The 22,969-nt window shown below is 40.5% G+C and overlaps 1 protein-coding gene across 1 annotated transcript in view; it reads right to left on the bottom strand.

Annotated features, from left to right (window-relative positions):
• The window catches only part of LOC101861406 (ubiquitin-like modifier-activating enzyme ATG7), a 27,991-nt gene extending 5,168 nt beyond the window's left edge, over nt 1–22,823 (bottom strand). Inside the window, exons 1-15 of the mRNA XM_035973268.1 lie at nt 22,513–22,823; nt 21,052–21,106; nt 20,425–20,542; nt 18,623–18,700; nt 17,372–17,488; nt 16,119–16,262; nt 13,571–13,659; nt 11,749–11,876; nt 10,572–10,662; nt 7,487–7,631; nt 6,359–6,517; nt 5,159–5,210; nt 4,529–4,665; nt 3,826–3,996; nt 913–1,028 (exon numbers count right to left, since the gene is read on the bottom strand). Coding sequence (XP_035829161.1) covers nt 913–1,028; nt 3,826–3,996; nt 4,529–4,665; nt 5,159–5,210; nt 6,359–6,517; nt 7,487–7,631; nt 10,572–10,662; nt 11,749–11,876; nt 13,571–13,659; nt 16,119–16,262; nt 17,372–17,488; nt 18,623–18,700; nt 20,425–20,542; nt 21,052–21,106; nt 22,513–22,645 — 1,733 coding nt within the window. The 5' untranslated portion in view covers nt 22,646–22,823. The remainder of the gene's footprint in view (nt 1–912; nt 1,029–3,825; nt 3,997–4,528; nt 4,666–5,158; nt 5,211–6,358; nt 6,518–7,486; nt 7,632–10,571; nt 10,663–11,748; nt 11,877–13,570; nt 13,660–16,118; nt 16,263–17,371; nt 17,489–18,622; nt 18,701–20,424; nt 20,543–21,051; nt 21,107–22,512) is intronic.
• Between the last annotated feature and the right edge of the window lie 146 nt (nt 22,824–22,969).

Here is a 22,969-nt window from a genome sequence, read left to right as displayed (position 1 = left end):
AGGGAGAGAGAGAGAGAGACAGAGAGAGAGAGAGAGAGAGAGAGAAAGAGAGAAAAAGAAAGAGACAGAGAGAGAGAAAAGAGACAAACGGGAGACAGACAGACAGACAGAAAGAAAGAGAGAGACAGATACAGACAGACAAACAAACAGACAGGCAGGCAGGCAGGCAGGCAGGCAGGCAGGCAGACAGACAGAGAGAAATCTTGTGTCTAAGGGTATGGGTGTTCCACAGTTGGGAGCCCGAGCCTGCTAGTATATTCGTACTTGAAGGTCAGCGTCTGTGTAGGTGAGACGCAATCAACATCATCCGGTGCCTTGCCGACTGGCGTGGGCGATCATGGACCTCCATTTCACTCTGACGTTGTGCGCTGCAGCAATGGTGTCTGTTCTTCTTGCTGTTCCCAGCCATGTTGTCATCTTGTCCAGTGTCATTTCCGTCTGTCTGCCTCTGCCTCTCTTTCCATCAAACTTACCTTTTTATTACAATATTCTCCAATGCTTCTTTCCGCATTGTGTGTCCAATGAAATTTGCCTGTCGCTTTCGTATATTCGTCATAAGCTGTGGTCTGTAATTTGCTTCAACAAAGACTTCTTCATCTGTTTTTCATGGGATATGCGGCATGCGTCTTATGAACCACAACTCTGTCGCCTGAATTATTCTGTCCAGCTGTCTATTGATCCGTATAATAGGATTGGCTTGATGCAACTTTTCAGTACTCTTTTTCTAGTTTCCAGAGACACTTTGATGTTTGTAAGTGTCTGTTTAATTTTGTGGAAGGTTGCTTTTGCTATACTTTGCCATTTTGTTCAACAGAAAAATTGTGCAGATCCACTACCAATTCCTTCCATAAAACAGTACAAAAAATGAGTCTACAATCTGACCTGACAGACACCACAAAGATCTCCACTTACCCGAGAGGATGCTGCAGGACAGAGACCAGAAGTTCGACTGCCAGCGCTGAAGCCACCATCGAGATGCCCGGCCGCGTCACGGTACACTGCTGGTCCAGAGTCCGGTCCCGAGTGGACTGAGAGGAAAGACGCAAAAAGCAAAAAACTCTGTATAACAAATCGTGACCACAGTGCTTTCTTGTCGTATCTCAATTTTTTTAAACAGGGGAAATGTGACTTCTTCTTAAGCTCACTCTTTGTTATGAACTGTTTTCACAGTTATTAAAAATATAGATACGACAAGAAAGCACTGAGGTCGCAACATCTTGTATTATCAATACTGTTTTTTATAAAAAGTACAAAATGGGGAAAATTTTGGAAATCTGGATTTCTGCGATTTATCCGGAAAATTGGCACCTCTGAATGGAACCTTCATTTTCGTTTTCGTAAGAGTTTTACGGTACTTGCAACACAATAAGGTCAAATAAGTGCCCAAGATAAGAGGTGTTACAAGAGAGTAACAAACAAAAAAAAGAAGGGAGATTGTAATAATATGGGACATAATCCACAATTGAGGAGGGGAGATCAATCCATAATCTTCCAACTTAGAACACAACATGTACCGCTCAACCAACATCTCAACCGAATTGGAGTAAAGCAGTCTGCTGCCTGCCCACTATGTGACTACCCCTCAGAGACAGTGGAACATCATCTGTTCTTCTGTAGAAAACTAACTGATTTAAGGGGATGTTTTCTTCCCAAGCTACCCCACACATCTAATTGCCTCTACTCCTCAAGAAAACAATTAGAACAAACATGCAACTATTATCGAATGGCATCATGCAGAAGAGTTAACGTTCAGATGCTACTGGATTGCTAACAACAACAACAACAATTCATAATTCACCACATTTGCTTGTCCATTATTATTATCAGTATGGGGAGACAATGAGACAACTACTCATAGAGTGGTTACAATGAAAGGGAAACAACTGATAATATAATGGACAAGCAACTGCGGTGAATTATGGATTATGTCCCATATCATTACAGAGATAAAGACGAAAGATGTTCGATAGGAAAGAAGGAGAAAATGACACTAGAGCACTGTACCCGCCAACTACACACCAAAAAACTCTGAATAAATAGTTCTGGATTATTAAAAAAAGACGATAAAAATGTGTTGAAATCTATCATGTCACATAGCTCTTACATGAAGTCTCTCAAAATCTTTCATAAAAATAAATGAAAATTAAAAAAAAAAAAATCTTTATCACGAAAGATGTTAATTTTGATAACAAATGTAAATGACATTTTTTTATGTTGAGTCTTTTCCGCAACATGTTTAAAAAATTTTCACATATCTTAAGACTTTTCCATCCAATCTCATGCACCTTTAACAGTTTTCTCATAGGATTTCAATTCTTTTATGGTATTTGTTTCTGCCCTCACATATGTGTCACGACGCGGTGGAATCAGGCCATCGTCAATTTTTGGGCATGTGGAGTTTTTGGCATCATTTTAAAGGTTGTTGTTCATTTGTCTTGCTTTCAGGGAAAAAAATACTCATATATAGCATAAATAGAAGTTGAGATATTTGCGATTGCAGGAGGTGGGGGGGTCACCTGGTTTCATTCAGAGGTAAAATTAGCCACCAAAGTTTGCTAACTTCAAAAGTTTAATAACAGTCCTAGAAAACTGATAATTAGAATATATTTCATGCGTTTTTTAAACAAGGTTTTTCATTGAAATCAACATGGAAATGTGTTTTCATGTGAACATATTAGGTGTTTAGAAAAATTAGAACAAAAATTGCCCACCGGCCCAAAAAATGCTGATTTCTTTGATTTCATTATTTTGACTAACGCCTGATTTCACAATGAAGCCTTACATATTCTGACTTTGTCCCAGCATACCCCCAAAAAAATCCTCATTTCCATATACAACGGTGTTGGCGTTAGCGAAGCCACAACTCCAACTTGTTCTTAAATGAATTCTTCCTCTTCTTTTTCTTCTTCTTCAAGTACAAGATATGAAACAGACATCTCCAATCACGGTAGGCAGGCCGCTCATTTCTCTGCTTGGATGTTCTAAAAAAAGTGAATATATTTCCCAGGACTTTCCCATCACCCCGTCTGTTTAAGTTTTCCAATAAAGTTATTTTTGTCTCCCTCTCCCTCTTTTGCCTTCTATTTTTTCAAGCGAGAGCAAGGTTTATGATTCAAGTGTCCCGAGAAACTGCATTCATATAAAATGAACATTCATATTTGTTGCTTTATCAGAATGCTTTCAGGTCTGCTGGGGTAAAAAAAATGGATTGTAAAACGCACAGAGCTTGCTGTCGAGCGGGAATTTGTGCTATACAAATCTGTCTATTATTATTATTACAGTATAACATGGATAGGTCCAATACAGGAAACTCATAATCACGCATTCATCGAACTGTGCCCACCTTCCAGTTTTTCTTCTTCTTTATCTTTGTAAGCAAATTACGCAAAGCTCGAACACAAACATGGAATAGTCGAACTAATTACGTCGCCATAGAGGTCCAAAGTCAATGTCCTTTGAGAAAGGTGCACTCGAGACAAAATAATAATGATTTTTAAAAAAGGAAAAAGGCAAGTTCGGTAAAATACCACCTTTCCCCCTCCACAGAAGCAACTAGCTGTGCTATTCTTAGCGCACTACGCGACACACGTGTGCCTAGCCTAGGCTTGTGTGGTGCGGGCGAGAGGAAGGGGTGTGTATCTCACGATCTATTGTTTTGCCACTAAAGTAGCAATCTTTGTTGCTTCCCTTTATTCTCTGACACAGCCCATGCCATAACACTGTTCACGTATCCCTCGAAGTACGGATCCCTTGAACTACCAAGGCCGTTCCCAACGATTTCGTGGTATCCATGTTATGCTGATTTATCATTTACCGCCAACTCACATTGCCAGGAGCCACAACGTCGTTGCAAAAGTAACAGCCCAGCTCACAGCCGCGTATCCTGCCGAGGGGAATGGCCGACGCCCCTTCCCTTTTTCTGGGTCCGTCGTCAGCCCTGACACCGTGGCGAAGAACCAAGAACGTGTCAAAGCCAAGAGCAGCGTTGATAACAATCTGTCGAATGAAAGGAAACAAATAAGGATCTTTCCCAACACATGAGAAGACTACGCAGGTGATAGTAGTACAAGTTTTTCTACTCCATTGACACAAAGTACACGCTGGTGGCTGGAAGGTGCCAATGATCACAGGTCCTACAACATTCCCTTTATTCTGTTGTTTCTATCTGTCGTCTATCTTGCCTTTTCCTTCCACAAATTGACCATTATTGTGTCAATGTGCTTCTTTTTACTACAAAACAACAATGCCCCCACCCCCTCTTATCCCTTCCCAATTTTCTGAAGAAAAAAAAAATCAACCTCACCCCAAAAAACCCACCCAATTTACATTGAATACTAGACAGGCTAATGGGGCCAAGTCTTCTTTACTTCTACTTTTCTGACCCAGCAGCCATCTGGGTTCAACCCCTCTGGCCTGTCGATACGGCAAAGAATTTACAGGTTTTTATCAGCTGTGAATGGGGCCAAGTCAAAAACAGGTAACGGGCACACGAAACTTCGGAAATAACGCTCATCATTTCACATCTCACTTTTCTCTTGGCGGCAGCAACGACGGTGGGCAGCCAGCGGCTCTCTCGTGTGTCCATCAACAGGAACACGGCGTCGTGGGCGTCAATCAGAGACTCCAGCTTTTTCACGTCCTCTTTCGTCTGCTCTAGGACAGAATCTGGGGACAGGGCAGTTCTTTGATGACCACAGATTTTTACTAGGTTTTAGTTTAATTTTAGAAAGAGTTTTTGTTTTAGTAGAGGTTATACGGCGCTCACAACTGCATAAGGTCATATGAGCGCCAAGGGGTAGATGTCAACAGAGAAGTCCTTACAGGGAATTAGGCTTACTCTGCTCACCTCTCTAGCCTCAACAGTACAAAGTCTGCTCCGACTATCAAGGCACCCCGGAAATAGCGGGTCACAAGAGAGTGACAAACATACAAAAGAAGTAGAGGAACAATGACGATAGTAAGGATTAGGAAAGACCTTATATGCAGTTGCGAGTGCCGTAAAACCTAACTAAAACTAAATTCTGTCCCCCCCCCCCCACTCATAGACAATCTCGTCATAAAATCCTCAAAAACAAAAACAGGACAAACAGAGCACTGATTTACCACTCACAAACCACCAGCAATCAGTATAATGATATAGACTGTTGAATGAAATTACCTGTTATAGCGTGTCCTGGCATGGGGATAGACAGACTGATTCCTTCGGATTGCTGCAAGTGAAAAAAAAATCAATGTCACTATTCTTTTTTGTAAGAGTTTTACAATACTTGCAACACAATTAGGTCATTCGGTGCAAAAAGAATAGATGTGTTACAAGAAAGTAACATACACAAAAAAGGAGGAGAGATCGGAAAGGACGACAGATGTTCGATAGGAAAGAAGGAGCAAACCACACCAGAGCCCCCACCAACCAACCATGATGTCAATATTCAAAACCCCAATCATACACTGTTCACAAACTGAAATAATATAATTGCACAGTGTTCCCTTGAATATCATAGGTCAAACAGCCAGGATTGAAAACTAACAGGTACAAGACAGAGAGAAAGACAAGGAACAAAGAGAAAAAGTCAGAGAATTGTAAGGACAGTTTAAGGCAGAAAAAGGAAGAAGTTGACAGCTGGATAAGACACAGATAGAGAATCCACAAAAAGCAAATGCACAGAAACACAAAATAGCATTAAAAGAAAAATATTAATAATTGTACTGAAAGAAAAACAAAACAAAACAATCCCCCCCCCCCTCAAATAAAAAAAACAACCCCCCCCCCCCCTAAAATACAATTGGTTAATACATTTCCAAATTTGTAGAAAAAAAAAAAAGAAAAGAGGGTCCAGGTCGTGGCAAAGAGCAAATTGTGTCACGATGCGGTGGAATCAGGCGCTCATCTATTTTTGGGCATATGGGGTTATTGGTATCATCTTAAAGCCTGCTCATTTGCCTTCCTTCTGGTGAAAAAATATCCATTTATGTTGAATAGAAGTAAAAATATTTGCGATTGAAGACGGTAGGGTTGCCTAGTTTCAAAGGTAGAATTAGCCAGAAAATGGCCGCCAAAGTCTGATCATTTCCATAGCTTGATAGTCCATGGAAACCGAAAACTTACATTATATGTGCCTTTTAGAAAACAATTTTCAGTAAAATTCACCCAGAAGTGTGTTCATAATTGGACAGCGATGGTGTTAAGCCAAAAAACAGAAATTCGATAAAAATTGCCAAACTGGCAGAAAAATGCTCGTTTCTTCAATTTCAGTATTTTGACGAGCGCCTGATTTCACCACGCTGCCTCAACAATATAAGAAGAAAATCACAGACTCATCATAAAGCAAGTCAGACTCGACAGCTTTGCTCAACCCACCATGCCCGGGAAGATGTTCCTGAGCGAGGCGGCTGCGGCCTTGGCCTTGGGCTGACCTCCGTTGATGCAGTCCTGGAACGTGAAGAGCGTCTGTCGCACGGGGTTGGAGTAAGAGACTTTGGAGTTGTCCACCATCGTGATGTGTCGGATGCCCCAGCTCTGTCCAAAGGCACACAAGTTTGTCAGTTTGAGACATTAGACAAACTTCCCCCCCCCCCCCCCCATACACGCCTCACCCCCAAAGAAAAAACCCCAGAATTGTTTTAAAAAGAGGTGGGGAGGAATAGACTATAGCTTCCAAATAATCAAAAGGTCGCTTTTAAGCACAAGGGGGTTATCCCGAAAAATGCTGTTTTGAGAAAATCGAAGGAAAAGTTTTTGGACCCTCCTTGTTCAGTTCCTTTAAAAGGCAAGAAGAGTTTTCTCTATAACCAAACAAATACACACACCAATGAAACCAAACTTCTCCTATAGGTAGGGCAATGCCCACTTTTAGAGTAGGTTAAGATTTCTGGAAACCCCCCTCCTTAAAAGCGACTAAATATCGTTGCTAGTCTAGTACTAGTGGTTCGGTTACTGGGCCTGGAATCATGAGGTTGTAGGTTCGGAGGTTCGAGGCTCGGGCACAACAATGTGTCTTTGGGAAAGGTATTTTATATGAACTTTACTCTGAGGTATCGAAAAAGCCCCTACCCCCCACTTATTAATTTTCAGTTTTTTGGGGCAAAAGTTAAACCAGGCCTATCATCAACAAGGATCGAACAAGTCACGATCTTTCGCCTACGAACACAACACATACCACTAAATTCCTACCTTAAGAGGATCCGCAAGGATACCCCACCCGACTGCCCACTGTGCGACTGGCAGGATGAAACAGTACCACACCACCTCTTTAACTGCCCAGCACTTTGTGACCTGCGTAGCACCTACCTACCTGCCTCCCCAAACATCGGAAATACTCTATACAGCGACAAAGCACAGCTGATTAAAACCTGCAAATTCTTTGCCATATCGACAGACCGAAGGGCGAGAACCCAAATGGCCGCTGGATCAGAAAAGTAAAGTAAAAGTATCAACAAGGATAGATTCTAAAAAGCAAAGTCTTTGTATGGAATAAGTCAGGCATACCATCAACAAGCGAGCCACATTACAGCCCAGGGTACCAGACCCTAACACCAGGCAGCGAGTTGACCCAATTTTGTCCAGTTCCAGGTCGGGCAAAAGTCTCCATCTCATCAACCTCAGATTGAGGTCAACAGCCGACTCCGCTAGTCTGGGGAGAGCAAAATATTGAGGTCAGGAAAGTTGAACAACTTCTTTTTCTTCGTCTAGCGTTGGATCTTAAACAGACATCGGCCATCAAGGCTCACCTCTCATTTCTGTTCAAGGTCTCTCTAAAAACACATCTATCCTGGTATTTTTAAGCCACCAATCTGACCAAGTTCTGTAAAAAAAAAAAGCTACCACTCAGTTCTCTGCTCAATATTATGCTCTTAAAAAAACAACAACCTTTATTATCCTGGTAATTTCATATCACCAACCTGTTTACATTCACCCAGTGGGTGGTTGGCGGGTGCTATGGTGTGGTTTGCTCCTTCTTTCCTATCAAACACATATGGTCCTTATCTCCCCTCCTTCTATTTTGTGTTTGTTACTCTCTTGTAACACTTCTAATCTCCGGCACTTATATCACCTTATTGTGTTGCAAGTGCAGTAAAACTCTTACTAAAACTTTAAAAAATATTGACCCAGAAAACTATTCATGGTCTACCTCAGTATCTCTCCCTCTTTTGCTTTCCTTTTTTTTTTCTTCATAGAAAGCAAAGATGTTCAAAGCTAAGGCTGAAATAGATTATAATGTCAAAGTGCTCCCTCCATTTTCACGCCTCTGTGTTGTTCCACAAATGAAAGGGAGTCTCTGAGTTTAGTTTTAGTAAGGTTTCACGGCGCTCACAACTGCGTAAGGACATATGAGTGCCAAGAGGTGGATGTCAACAGAGAAGTCCAAACGGGGATTCAGGCTTACTCTGCTCCCCTCCCTAGCCTCAACAGCATAAAGTCTGCTTTGACTATCAAGGCACCCCAGAAATAGCAGTTCACAAGAGAGTGACAAACATACAAAGGAAGTAGAGGAAAACAATGATAGTAAGGATGAGGAAAGAAAAAGGTGCAGTTCCCCCCGGGTTGTTCCAGCACAGTACGAGCACAACATTGATACGTCAGCCCATTTACAATTTTACTGTGCAGAAGAACAGGTTAATATCTCAACTTTGGGAATGGCCTAAAGACACTTCTGTCAGTAGCACTGCCTGGGTATGGGTGGGGGGGTGTCTCTGAGGTGATACATGAGAGTATTTTGGTTGGTGTATAGTGAGTGAGTGCTGGCATGAAGACGGGTGTGAGTATGTGCATGTGTGAATGAGAGCATAAAAGAGCATATGAGCATAAAAGTGGAGTGAATTTAAACATGCATGCACTGTAAGAGTGAGTGCGTGTTTGTTGGAGTGTGTGTGTATTTGCGTGTTTGTGTGTTTACTAGTGTGAGTATATGCTGAGCGGGAGTTAAGAACGTGAAACAATGAGCGCACCTGTCACGGATGGATGCTAAATATGTACGGGGGGGTGTCACTCAGACACTCAAAGGGATCCTAACAATAACACAAGAAAGGGAAGACAACAGTCTGAATACAATTTGTTCAAGATTGTGTTTTTCAGTATTAGTAAGAGTTTTACAGCAATTGCAACACAATCAGATTGTGTATCTTAGTTTTAGTATTAGTAAGTGTTTTACGGCACTTGCAACACAATAAGGTCATATAAGTGCCGAAGATTAGAGGTGTTACAAGAGAGTAACAAACACAAAAAAGAAGCAGGGGAGATAAAGACGATAGACGTTTGATAGGAAAGAAGAAGCAAACCACACCAGAGCACCCGATTGTGTATCTGAAAAATGGCGTATATATAACTGTCATAATCGCAATACCCTTTCAGATTCAGATATCACAAACCCATTGAGAAACCAAACACAATACAAGGTCTCTTGTGACTCAAAGTGTTACAGTATATCACATGACTGTCACATGACCAACATGAAAAGATAAGATACTTGTAGGCCACAGTTCTAGATTGTAAACAATTCATGAAATGTCATCTTGCCTGTCACAACAAGACCCAAGGTGAATCTAACCATAAAAAAAAATAATCTGAGTTATCCACTTCATTTTTTTCATTTTGTAAGACTGATTTCAAGCGATTTTTGCCTCCTTTCACGTTTATTTTTTAAGACAAGAGTTATATATATCAAGTTAACCAGTTCAGGGGCAGAATGTGAATTGACAACAACCTTAGAGGAAGCTTGCAACTGAGATGGAGGCTGGAGTTCTAATAAATGATTGAGACTGTAAGATCGCTGTCCTTTGTTCTTCGACTTAGGGTATTATAAATGTTAATTACACCCGACAGAGTGTGATGGGTCCTTGACAGCACAATGGTATTATTAACAAAATGGAAATACATTTTCCAAAGATTCATATCTAAAATGTTCCAAACCTTCGATCGCAATGGATGGTCAGTGGCTGCTCAAATATGACGACTTTTTTGTTTACATCTGTTCAGTGTTACTTTTACCCTTTTTTAATACGAGATTAGCCTATCTTTGCACCGAGTAGCTGAAAAAAACAAACAACCCCAAACAATTGAGCCCAGTAGGAAGTAATATAAAAACCCTGAAATTTGTGAACCGATAACTAGTATAAATACAAGGTTATCTTTTAAAGTCACCGCTTTTAAATGTTTCGTTTTAGTAGAGGTTTTACCGAGTGTGACAAACGTACAAAAGAAGTGGAGAAAAAATTACGATAGTAAGGATTAGGAAAGAAAAAGCAGCACTTCCCTGTTGCACTTCAGGCACAGTTATGAGCATGACATTGTTGAATCAGCCTATTTACAATTCTACTGTGCATTAGAACTGTTAATATCCCCCCTTTGGGAATGGCCTAAAGACACATCAGACAGTAGAACTGCCCCGGAGGGGGGGGGAGGGGGGGGGGAGAGGGACACGGCTATAAAAGGACCAACTAAAAACAGTGGAGCCAAAGCCAAGACAGACAGCCCACTCTGTGATACCAACAAGATAACGCACTCAGAGAGGAATCGCCGGCGTCGAGTAAAACAGCCCAGAATCCAGAACCTGTTCACTGGTCCATTCACTCACCTGGTGGGGTCCATGGAGCTGCTCAGGTTCACCATCCTGGGGCCCATCTTGGACCGTTCGTTCTTCTCCCATCCAACACACTCTGGCAGAACTAATGTTGATGAAAAAACCCACCAAAAAAACATTCCTATCAATTTATGTCAAACAAAATACAGTAAACTCACAGCATTAAAAAAGCATGACTGGTAAAAACGTGAGGACAAAAAACAAATTTTAATTCACATTTTAAAATGAGACTTATCTAAAAAAGTATGACAGTTATGATCTGATTACCACTGCAAAGCTCTTTCAAAGTTCAAAAGGCTAGGATATTTAGTTTTAGTACGAGTTTTACAGCACTTGAAACACATTAAGGTCATATAAGTGCCAAAGATTAGAGGGGTTACAAGAGAGTAACAAACACAAAAAAAGGAGGAGAAGAGATAAGGCAAGAATTTCACAAATTTAGTTGAATATCTTTCTTTGAAGGGCCTTTTTATTATACCAGGCTCCGTGTTGTTTACCCTTAGATCTAGCCTATATAGCTGTTTGATAGGACAGAAGGAGCAAACCACACCAGAGCACCCACCAACTACCCACAGGCTTGGATATGGTGAAATAACCGAGAGAAGAAATACGGAAAATAAAAGTGTGACTAGACCTGACCGTGGCCCATAGAAAGTGAAGTTAGAGCTATCAGCCGCATGACTGTCTGCACACTCACTGCTGTTGCCCATCAGGAAAACTTCTAAATACGAGAATGGCCTCAGAACTGAAGAGAATTCACGCATGGCTGATCTTGGTATCACACTACTCAATATTTCAATGATAAAGTAAGGCTAAGATGCTTCCATTCTGATATTAAAAGATTAGAGATAAAAAGTTTAATTTTTTTTTCTTCTAATTTCAGAGAAAATGAAGGAAATAGTTAACCTCTTCTTATGCAACCATGCAAAACAGACAGGGTATTAAAATCACACAAAAACAGAAATTCCAACTTTTGTAATTTATCTAATATAATGTAATAATATAGTGTAAAGCGCATAGAGCCTGCTGTTGAGCGGGGATATACACTATACAAATGCTATTTATTATTATTATTATCTTTAAAATGAGGTAAATTTTGTTAATACTAAACAATTCTGACGGGAACGGAAGGCAACACTTTTTACATCTGAGACTATAGACACATTCATACTTAAAATATCCTCTTTTTCCAGGGCGGGGATCGCAATGCTTGCCACAACACTCTGCCCGAAGTCCCGGACGCCGTCGTGAGTCCGGTCCCTGACCATCAACACTTTGATAGATTGTACTTTTCCCGTGCTGTAAACAAAACCAAACAGTAACTGACGAGAGCTCTTGTCATAAACCTTGTGAGTAGTACTACATTTTTAAAGACCTACAGAAGTTCATAGCACATTCTCAAGAAGGAAGAATAACAAAAATAAGTGAACAGCCTTTCTTTTCAATTCTAGAAGAACATTTTTTTTTCGGTCATCATGCAAACCTCAAAAATACTCATTTCTCTTTTTCTTTTCTTATAAATCTTAAAAAAGGGTTGCAAAAACTTTCATTACATGGAGGGAGATCTGACAGTCCATATCTACGTAAAATTTATTTAACACACATGAAACAGGATTTGCATAATATACAGAGTTCTTTTTTCTTTTTGGTAAGTGTTTTACGGCGCTCACAACTGTATAAGATCATATGAGTGCGCAACAGTGGAGTTCACATAAACCAAAATCTGCGGGACCACAGGATTTTTTTTATAGTTTTGCCATTTTTTCAGTCTGTTGACAACATAGAGCTGGGGATTTCTTGCTAGTGACAAAATTTCACTTTCTGAAGGATTTTTTTCCTCTATCTACCTCTTTTCACTGCAATTTGAGCTGTAAGATGTATGTAAGCATTACGCTTTCTCTTCAACATTGTCAGCTGGCTTAATCTGCCAAACAGTTACCCAGAACACATGGATGAGTAGATCAGCACACTGCTTTGTGCTAGTCTCATCATCATCCGCTGCCTTGGCGACTGGTGTGGGCGATCATGGACCTCCACTTCACTCTGCCTTGCGTTGCAGAGATGGTGTCTGTCGTTCTTGCTTTTCCCAGCCCTGTTGTAAAATTGTCCAGCATCTTTTCTCTCTGTCTGCCTCTGCCTCTCTTTCCATCAAACTTGCCTGTTGTTATAATATTCTCCAAAGTTTCTTTCCGCATTGTGTGTCCAATGAGCTTTGCCTGTCGCTTTTGTATATTCGTCATGTCCCCCTATCGAGATACCTGGCATTTCTTCTATGTGTCTCAAAATAGTAGGAAGAACAAGTCTTGTGCTAGTCTAGCAAAGAAATCAAACCCAATGCCAGTGATGTTATAAACACATCACATGTCCTCACATGCTCACATGTAGATAGGGCTTAGGTGAACTAACTTCACAGAGACATTAGGCTATGCCATGGCTTACTGATGGTCGCACGACAGACCAACATTCACCATCCTTGCTTCATCAGGCCTACAAGCAGGGTGTAGGCATAGTACACATGTGAAAAACATAGACAAACTGGCACTGCTTCTCTCTGGCCTACAATCGGCACACGTGCGTTTTTGTATCTCTTACTCCTGTTTTGCTATCTTGAAGCACGTAAGACTTAAGGTTTGTGTTACTTTGGAGTTGCAAGTGAAGATTTAGTTAGAAATGCGAGCATTTCGGCTAATCAATAGTTTTCTTCCAAAAGCAAAAATAAGCAGAGAAAAAATGGAACTTTATTTTCTTTCAGTTTACTGTTGTTTTTTATTTACCCGCGATCAGTTTAAGTGGAGATCACGATAGTCTGATAACACCACATCGCGACCCAGGTGCTTTCTTGTCGTATCCCCATTTTTTAATACCAGTGAAAACAGTTCATAACATAGAGTGAGCTTTAAAAAATGTCAAATTTTCACTGCTAAAAAAAAAGGAGATACGACAAGAAAGCACAGAGGTCGCAACATGTGAAATGCAGAAAGGAGGATACTTACTATCTGTAAGTCAAGAAACTGAGGAGGTTTCTCACAGGCCAGCCAGGGTAGCCTTGAACAGCACTGGGGTCACACACACCCACCATGACCTGAGCACAGACATAAACATTGTCATATATGGTGTTGTCATGCTCCGGCTTCCAGTAGTCCTCGAAGCGTTTGAACAGGACCTCAATCTTGTGCTGCTCTGACTGGGGCAGTGCCCATGTATTATATGTGAGGCAGCGTGGTGGAATCAGGCTCTCGTCAATTTTTGGTCATGTGGAGTTATGGAAATCATCTTAAAGCTTGTTCACTTGTCTTTATTCGGATTTAAAAAATATCCATTTATCTTGAATACAAGTCGAGATATTTGCGATTGAAGGAGGTGGGGGTCACCTGCTTTCAGAGGTAAAATTAGTGACAAAATGGCCGCCAAAGATTAGTTATTTCCTGAGCTTAAGAGTCCGTGGTAACTGACAATTTACATTTTTTATGCCTTTAATCAACGTTTTTCAGAAAAATCCACACAGATATGAGTTCTTTAATGGGCATGAAAGGTGTTGGGCCAAAAAACAAACATTTGAGAAAAATTCACAAACGTGAAGAAAAATGCAAGTTTCTTCACTTTGACTGTTCTGATGAGAGCCTGATTCCACCACTCTGCCTCACATATATATTTCTCTTCCAGCTCGCCCGACCATATACAGAAAGGCGCTGCACCTGTCTTTCTCAGACTCTTTCTGCATTGTTTGGTCAAGATACAACCTCATCTCTTGGCTCCACATTCTCCAGTTTTCAGCCAGGTGGAGGGTGTCTGCCAAGCAAAGTTCTTAGGGAGGACGTAATTTGGCCGTGTTTGTAAAATTGTCATTCAAGATTTCCAAACACTGAGTAACATGTTAATTGGTCGCTTTTAAGGACAAGTGGGCTAACCCAGATTTCAGGGGTTTCCAGAAATCTTGACCTACACCAAAAGTGGGCATTGCCCTTCCTATAGGAGAAGTTTGGTTTCATAGGAATGTATATTTGTTTGGTTATAAAGAAAGCTCTCCTTCTATTTTAAAGAAACTAAACAAGGGCAAAAACTTTACCTACGATTTTCTCAAAACAGCATTTTTCTGGATAGCCCCCCTATACTTAAAAGTGACCAATTCTAGTTCAATGTAATCTGCCAAAGTAGATATCTAAGAAACAATGTTTTTCGAATGTGGGTCTAGGTGTATTTACGCCCCTATCTGCAGAACTTAGATCATTTAGTAGGTGGGCTTCAGACCCTGTCTGTCAGGGCCCACCCGAGTTGAGAGGGATACAACATCCCAGCAGAAAGACAGAGATACTTGATAAAAGTTTTGCCCACTCGCGAATGAAACTCAGGTCTCCTGTGTGCTAAAGTGAGGTGTTTAACAGTTATAATAGATCATCGCATATCCATTTCGTGTGCTTATACAATAAAAATTTAGATAAAAGTCAAGAATGAACGTTTTTAATAAAAAATGTGAGGCAGCGCGGTGAAATCAGGTGCTCGTCAAAATACAGAACTCGCAGAAACAGGTATTTTACCGCCAGTTTATAAATTTTTATCAAATTTTTATTTTTTGGCTCAACCTCTTTTACGTCCATATAAAAACACATTTCTATGTGAACTTACTGAAAAACCATGATTAAAGGCACAAAATATGTCATTTTTCTGTTTTCAAGGAGTCTTTAGCTATTGGAGTTACCAAACTTGGGCGGCCATTTTCTCGTTAATTTCACCACTGAAACCTGGGAACCTCACTTACTTCAATCGCAAATATCTTGAGTTGCATTCAAGACAGATGGATATTTATTTCATAAGAATCAAGGCAAATAAACCAGCTTTCAGATAATATCAATACCTCAACATGCTCAAAAATTGACGAGAGCCTGATTCCAATGTGTCGTGACACAAATGTTCTTTTCAGAAGGCAAAGAAATTACTCTTACAGCTCAAATGATTGACGCAATCTTAAAAATAAAGCACAGAATAATCAGGTTTTAACCCTTTGAGCCCATGTGGTGGCGCATAAAACTGTCCGTATGCCACGCCATAGGTACACCGGTGAGCAAGACCCCATCCCGAACGTACGGAAAACAGTGTTTGCAACACAAAAAAATTATTGAGTATTTTGAAGATCTTTCTGAATGAGATGCTGGTATTGACAAAACTACCCTGAGTGGGATATGGAATGGGATTCTGACGATCATATAAAAGTTAGTAATAATATCACTCAGGAGCTCAGGCAGAGGGGTATGGTGGCCTCAGGAGGACACGGCTCGAAAGGTTAAGTTAGTTTTAGTAGTTTTAGTAAGAGTTTTACGGCACTAGCAACACAATACGGTCATATAAGTGCCGAAGATTAGATGTGTTACAAGAGAGTAACAAACACAAAAAAAGAAGGAGGAGAGATCAGGATGATAGATGTTTGATAGGAAAGAAGGAGCAAACCTCACCAGAGCACCTGCCAACCACCCACAAAGGGTTACATTAAAAGGGTTAAGTTAAAAGGAAGAAAAGAATCGGAGAAATCTACAAAAGACGACTCACATTCTCTGGGGAAGAGACCAGCTTGTCCAGCTCCTTGAAGTCTGCAATGATTGGCCCGTTCCCGTCGTCACTGACCACAAAGAATGTCGCATACGTCGACCGACTAGACTGGTAACTGTCGTACGCTTCAGCGAGAGCGGATAACTGGTTACATTCAAGAAGGACAAGAAATCACATCAGGCGTTAGAATGCTACTTTTTCTCACCATCTCAGCGGAAAAAGCTACACTTTGCTAGAGCTAGCCATATTGAGTGGACAGAAAATTCTGAAAAGAATGCTTTCTAGCTATGGAAAGATGTCTTCAGAAAAAAAAGGTATCTTTCACATGATATTAAGACAACAAATGTAAATGCCCAAGCAAAAAGTTATTGATTTTCTCTTCAAATTAATAATACAAGACTCAGAATCAAAACCAAACAGAGAAAAAAAAAACTATGATGTCTTTTCCCTCTCATAAAAGTCAGGTTTTCTGTCCATCGTCCCACTGAGAAAGGTGTCATGGTAGTCACAGTATTGTATTTTACTCTTTTTTAATCCCGGGACGTAAGCGCCCCGTAGGCCATGGGCTTTTGGTTAATGTTACTCACTTCGGGAGTCAACATAAAAAGTCAGACACTACACTCGGGCTTGATTTTAGATTGCTTGGTGTCGTGTATGTTCGTCTCTCTAGTTTACAGTCGTGTGTGTATACTAACATTGCAAAAGGTTGTCAAACTCAAACACACAGTATATTGAATAAAACTCACATTGCAACTAAAAATTCTAAATAAAAACTAAAGGACAAACAACACGCTTCCCTTATTAACAACAGGCTGAGACATCTAAATGTGAGGCAGCGTAATGAAATCAGGTGCTCGTCAAAATAACCAAAGTGAAGAAACTGGCATTTTTCTGCAGGTTCGTGACTTTTTATTGAATCATTGTTATTTTGGTTCAACACCTTCCATGCCCGTTCGTTTCTGTGTGGATTATTACTGAAAAACGTTGATTAAAGGCTTACAAAATGTAAATTTTCAGTTTCCACGAACTCTCAAGCTAAGGAAATAACTAATCTTTGACGTCCATTTTCTCACTAACTTTACCTCTCTCGACTTCCTTCATTCGCAAATATCTAAACTTGTACTCAAGATAAATGGACATTTTTTTTTCATTCAAAGCAAAATAAATGAACAAGCTTTAAGATGATACCAATAACTCTACATGCCCAAAAACTGACGAGAGCCTGATTCCACCACGTTGACACAAATTGTTACCTTTTCCGGTGGTAGAACCTCCTGAAGTGCCCGAGGAGGCTCCGAATAGACCGACTTCTCTGGGAACTTGAGTGCAGGAAATGCAAACCAGTAATAGTAATGATACTTCTTTAAATCCTGGAGATCAAAACACAATCCAAACAATTAAGCACCTTTATGGAAAGTATCGTGCGGCAGGGGAAAAGATCAAGGGGAAGGCCGTGTGGAACCTGGAGAAGAATTACAGAAATTGATGTACAGAAAAGTGGGAAGACATGGAATAACATCAAGAGGCTAACACAGGATAGAGAAAAGTAGAAAGAGCAGCTCGATCCTCAGGCATGGGATGTCCTCAATTACTTCTCGCAGCCTTGGTGGTTTGCCGGCAGTGGCTGCCTGCAGTACTGACAAGGCGTCTGTTTTGCTGGAAGTGGCTGCCTGCAGTACTGACAAGGCGTCTGTTTTGCTGGAAGTGGCTGCCTGCAGTACTGACAAGGCATCTGTTAAGAATGCTTCCTGGCTTTGGGGGTCTACCACATTCTTGATGATGTTTGCTGCATGTGTTAGAGCCTCCGTCTCTGTCCCTGTAGTTTGTACAATGCTGCCCTGTTGGGACTGCCTCTGCTTGACAACCTCCATTTGGGAACTCTACATACACTCCCACTCCTGCTCTTTTCAAAGCATCAGTAGCAGATCCGTCCGTATAGATTCTTATCCATACTTCTAGCGGAGTATCTTTCTTCAAGCATGGACAGGGAGAGGGTTTGAAAAGAACTATTCCTGATGAGAAAGTTTCCTTTGAGGATACAGAAGACAACAGCGAGGATGATAAGTCTGACTTACAGATAACAACAGTCCCACGTCACGCTGAACAGATTAAGACAAAAGTAACATTGAAAGGGAATCTAATAAAAGGATCATATAACATGAAAGCACCAACAAGCCACCAGTTACGCTGAAGTGGCACATGGAACAAGACAGTATTATTTACTCTGATATAATTGCTCAAGGACCGTTCATAGTAAATTAAGACAAAAAACCTCTCTCTTTCTCGCTCTCTCTCTCTCAAACACATACATGTACACACATACACACAGAAACACATATACAAACATCATTCATGACCAAAAACAAGAACAAACGAAAAGCATGGATAAATAGTTATCTAAATATAATCCGGTCTCTGAAACTGAGTGATTCATACAAATGAAATGGGTAACAATGTAACAAAACAAATAAAATAGCACACGAAGATAAAAAGGTAGAACTTACTGAAAAGGTCAGGAGGACAAATCTGCACAACTTTTCTGGGTGCTCCAAAACTTTGCCACTTGTGATGTCTTCCCACAACTGAAAAGATGAGTTCAACATGAAAACATATATATATATATATATATATATTATTACTGCCCTGAACTTTCAGAGAGATGATTTTTTTTTTAAAGAAACGAAACGCCTCCCCACACCCACCCCCCCCAGGTTAAGGATTTTGTTGTTGTGTTCTAGAAAAGTTATTTCCAAAGTTCATTGACACATTGATAGACATTAAAACTCTTGAGTGGCAGTTTTTGATGAGTCAGTGCAGTACTTTGGCCATACATCTCAAGGAAGAGACCAGGATAGCATGAGTAAATTTAGCAAAAGAAGACTACACCGAGTACCCATACGTCACCTGAACTAAAAGAAAAAAATAGCAAGATGAACGACAGAAACAACACGTAAAACGGACAGAAACTGAATCTTCTTTTTGCATAACTGAAAGATTTTTTTTTTAAATTACCATTTATGATATTTTACCCAGCTTTGCAGTCAGTTACTGCATAGATTGAACTGTGTTGAGATGGCCATGGACCTGGTGCGTGTGGCTTGTGTTTGTGTGTGTGTGTGTGCGTGAGTGTGTCAGTTTATGTGTGTGTGTGTGTGCATGTGTGCACGTGTGTGTGTGTGTATAAGTTGTGTGAGTGAGTAGGAGTGTTGTGTGGGTGTGACTGTCTTAGCATGCACATCTCATTCAAATGGAATAACAATAACAATTGATAACAATTGTATACCATCTATATCCCCACTTATCAGCAAGCACTATGCACTTTAAACCTATATGTGAGGCAGCGTGGTGGAATCAGGCTCTCATCAAAATAATCAAAGTGAAGAAACTTGCATTTTTTCGCAGGTATGTGAATTTTTATCTATTTTTTTTTTTTTTGGCTCAACACCTTTCATGCCCATTAAAGAACTTATTTCTGTTTGGATTTTTCCGAAAAACGTTGATTAAAGGCACAAAAAATGTAAATTTTCAGTTACCATGGACTCTTAAAAGCTAAGGAAATAACTAATCTTTGGCGGCCATTTTCTCACTAATTTTACCTCTGAAAACAGGTGACCCCCACCTCCTTCCTTTGCAAATATTTCGACTTGTATTCAAGATAAATGGATATTTCTTTCATCCAAATAAAGACAAGTAAACAGGCTTTAAGATGATAGGTAATAATTCTACATGCCCGGAAATTGACGAGAGCCTGATTCCACTACGCTGCCTCACATATGATTACCCCTAAAAGTCACTTGAACACTCTGAAACATTCTTGGCTTCCCAGAAAACAAACAGTGCAAGCAGCTGATTGAGCGCTCAAGTACTACTACTAACAAACTGACAAAATCATTCACTGACTACAGTTGGTTACCCATTCCCAGTATTCCCACTTGAGACAAGTGAGGAAAATTCATTGTAAAGTCAGTTAAAGTGCTTTTTTCAAGGACACAACTTCAGGCCCCTGACAGGGTTTGAGCCCATGATGACCTTTCCAGCTGCAAGCCCATCAGCCACCATAAAGACACAAGAACGGTGCGATGATCTTTCAATTTCAATTCCTTAACCCTATCCGTACGTCATGCTTTACTCTGTGCCATCACTTTCAAAGAGAAAATTTACTCGTTAATCCAATCCGTACGCTTTGCGTAGCAGTCTGTCAAAATAATTGTTTGAGAAAAACTGAAAGTTTCAAAGAGATCTTCGTACTAGAAGTATTCTAAAATGTGAAGAATAACCACGGGGCGTATGGATAGGGTTAACATACTTCCTGTCCCACACCGCTCAGGAGTTGCTTCTTGTCCATTTCCCGGAACTTTTCTATGGTGTTTGTGTTGCACAGTGTTCCACACACAGGGAAACTCCTCGGTGGTGGCTTCCATTCTCTGTAACCATTTAATAAGGGGAAAATAAAAAGTTAAAAAAAGATTGACAACACACTTGCAGGGAGATGCTTAAAAACTTTTTAAAAGCACTATGCTAGATGGTATTATATATATATATATATATATCTTGGCAAAAAACAGCCTGGTATAAGTTGCCTTGTACAAAATTCTAATTACTTGAAGTCTTTGCTGTTGCTGATGGTATTCGGTTATTTTCAAACCCTTTTGAACACGGCTAAATTATCTGATCATAAAAGTGGGACCTCCAATATTCATCATTGCTCTAACAATGCAGAGATGTGGAAATTAATATAGCAAATCTATAAAAACAGGAGCTGGATTCACAAAGCACTATTTTTATTTTTGACGAGAAACATCTACTGCACTGATGAGTGCCGACCAGCCAGTTCCCTCTTCACTCAACCCCTCCCAAAAGTACAATTCATATTGTGGTATTAGTTAACTATTTTAGCTTCAAGGACAATGCTAAAAGTGTATTTATAACATACCTGTTGAAGGCTGCATAGTCTACCGTCATTTGTGGAGGAATTCCCTGAGCATTTCCTTATGGATTGAGAAGGAGGAAACATTTTTTTAATTAAACAACATTATCGAAACAGCGTCATTAAAAATATTTCAATCCTTAAATTTATAATAGAAGGCGCTTGCCAACCTGAACAATTACCCCCTCACCCGTGAGCAACTTTGTAATTTTGGTGGGCAGCTGGGGTCACAGATCACACCTGTGAGTGTTGCGACTGTTTTTATCTAATACCCCAGTAAACTTTTGGTCCACTTTGGAAAGGGAGTGTCTACGTACATGGGAACTGGGCACGTAGTCTCAGTATCTATGTACACGGTAACCGGGTACTTAGTTTCGGGGGGCCTTGAGCTCTGTGCATGGTAACTGCTTCGCCTCCCCCCCCTCACTGATCACTGGACGGGCCCATCACGACGCCGCACTGCTGACAGCCAGTTAGGAGCCCACCTTCAGCCCCTGATCGCCCAAACCCCTTCCCCCAGACACAGCTCGAGATCTCTCAGGCAGTATCCAAGTTTGACACTTTCCTTGCCCCGCTAAACCCAAGCATATATAAAAGTAGTTAAGTTTATATATATATATATATATATATATATATAGAAAAATAAACGGGATTCCGGTAAAGTCCCACTGTAGGGGTCAGATGGAGAAGTCGTACATCCAGAACTACACAGGGTGTCTACTTTGAACTTGGATAGAGAAAAAAGGGCAGCTGAAATGGCAATTGTCGAACCACGTGGCCTCACACAATGCACACACATATCGGAGAATGTCGGAGTTGGCGGAGTGCACACACAACACAGCTATTAGTTTTAGTAGAGGTTTTACAGCGCTCGCAACTGCATAAGGTCATGATATGAGCGCCAGAAGATTAGAGGTGATACAAGAGAGTAACAAACATAAAAAAGGAGGGGAGATAAGGACGATAGATGTTTGAGGAAAGAAGAAGCAAACCACACCAGAGCACCCACCAACCACCCAGACTATGAGCCCAGTTACCGTGCACTTAGACCCTCCGTTTTGGAAGTAATATTTTGCAGGTAGGTGACACGAAAACTTTAGAAGTCTCTAATAAAAAGGGAGGCAAACATGGGCATTGGCTGTAAAAAGGTTGACAAGCCATGTTTTAAATCAAACATTGGACAGTGAGCAACACATGGGTTCCACATCACGAAAAGAGTATAAAACCACCTGACTGCCTCAAGATTCACATGACTCAGTGATCAAAATCAATGACAGTAGGCTAGTACAGCCACGGTACATTCCACCAAGACCAAAATTGGTCTACTAGATCTAGATCTAGATCTAGTCTAGAATCTAAATATAATGCACAAATGTGTTAAACATAGGTTCAAGATTACAGTTAACAGCACTGTGCTACAGTACGTCTAACATCTCCAATAACAAATTAGCCTGAAAATAAAGTTACCATTTGAATAGAAGCCATTGATTGTTTGATGACTCTCATCAAGACCAAACTCATTGAGTTTCTTTTCCGTCAATATTTGCCAAAATCCAGGGTCCACTGCGCTTGAGAACGGAGCGTACTGAATGTGAGACATCTCACACCCTATATAAAATGAATAAACACAAAACAATAATCCCCTGTAATTAAACTGTAATGCAATGAGTCACAGACTTGTTTGGCACAGCCCTTCAAGAAGCACTCTTCCAAACAAACACTCCCCTTATAGAACGACTGTTCCTCCTTTCGGTTTCGAACGTTGTTGTGTCATGTGATCGTAGATATAAATAGTATCAGCAATAAGCTGTCTTCCGGCTTGCGACTGTTGAAGAAGGGCCAAAACTGTTGCATCAATCAGCACTTCTAAATTGTCCAGCTTATTTCTCTTTAAAATGATTTTAGAGATCAAGTAAGAACCACC

Source organism: Aplysia californica, unplaced genomic scaffold, assembly GCF_000002075.1.
Source record: "Aplysia californica isolate F4 #8 unplaced genomic scaffold, AplCal3.0 scaffold01090, whole genome shotgun sequence".
Classification (NCBI taxonomy): domain Eukaryota; kingdom Metazoa; phylum Mollusca; class Gastropoda; order Aplysiida; family Aplysiidae; genus Aplysia; species Aplysia californica.
Note: the sequence above shows the minus strand (reverse complement) of the source record. Positions and strands in the feature narration are given on the sequence as shown.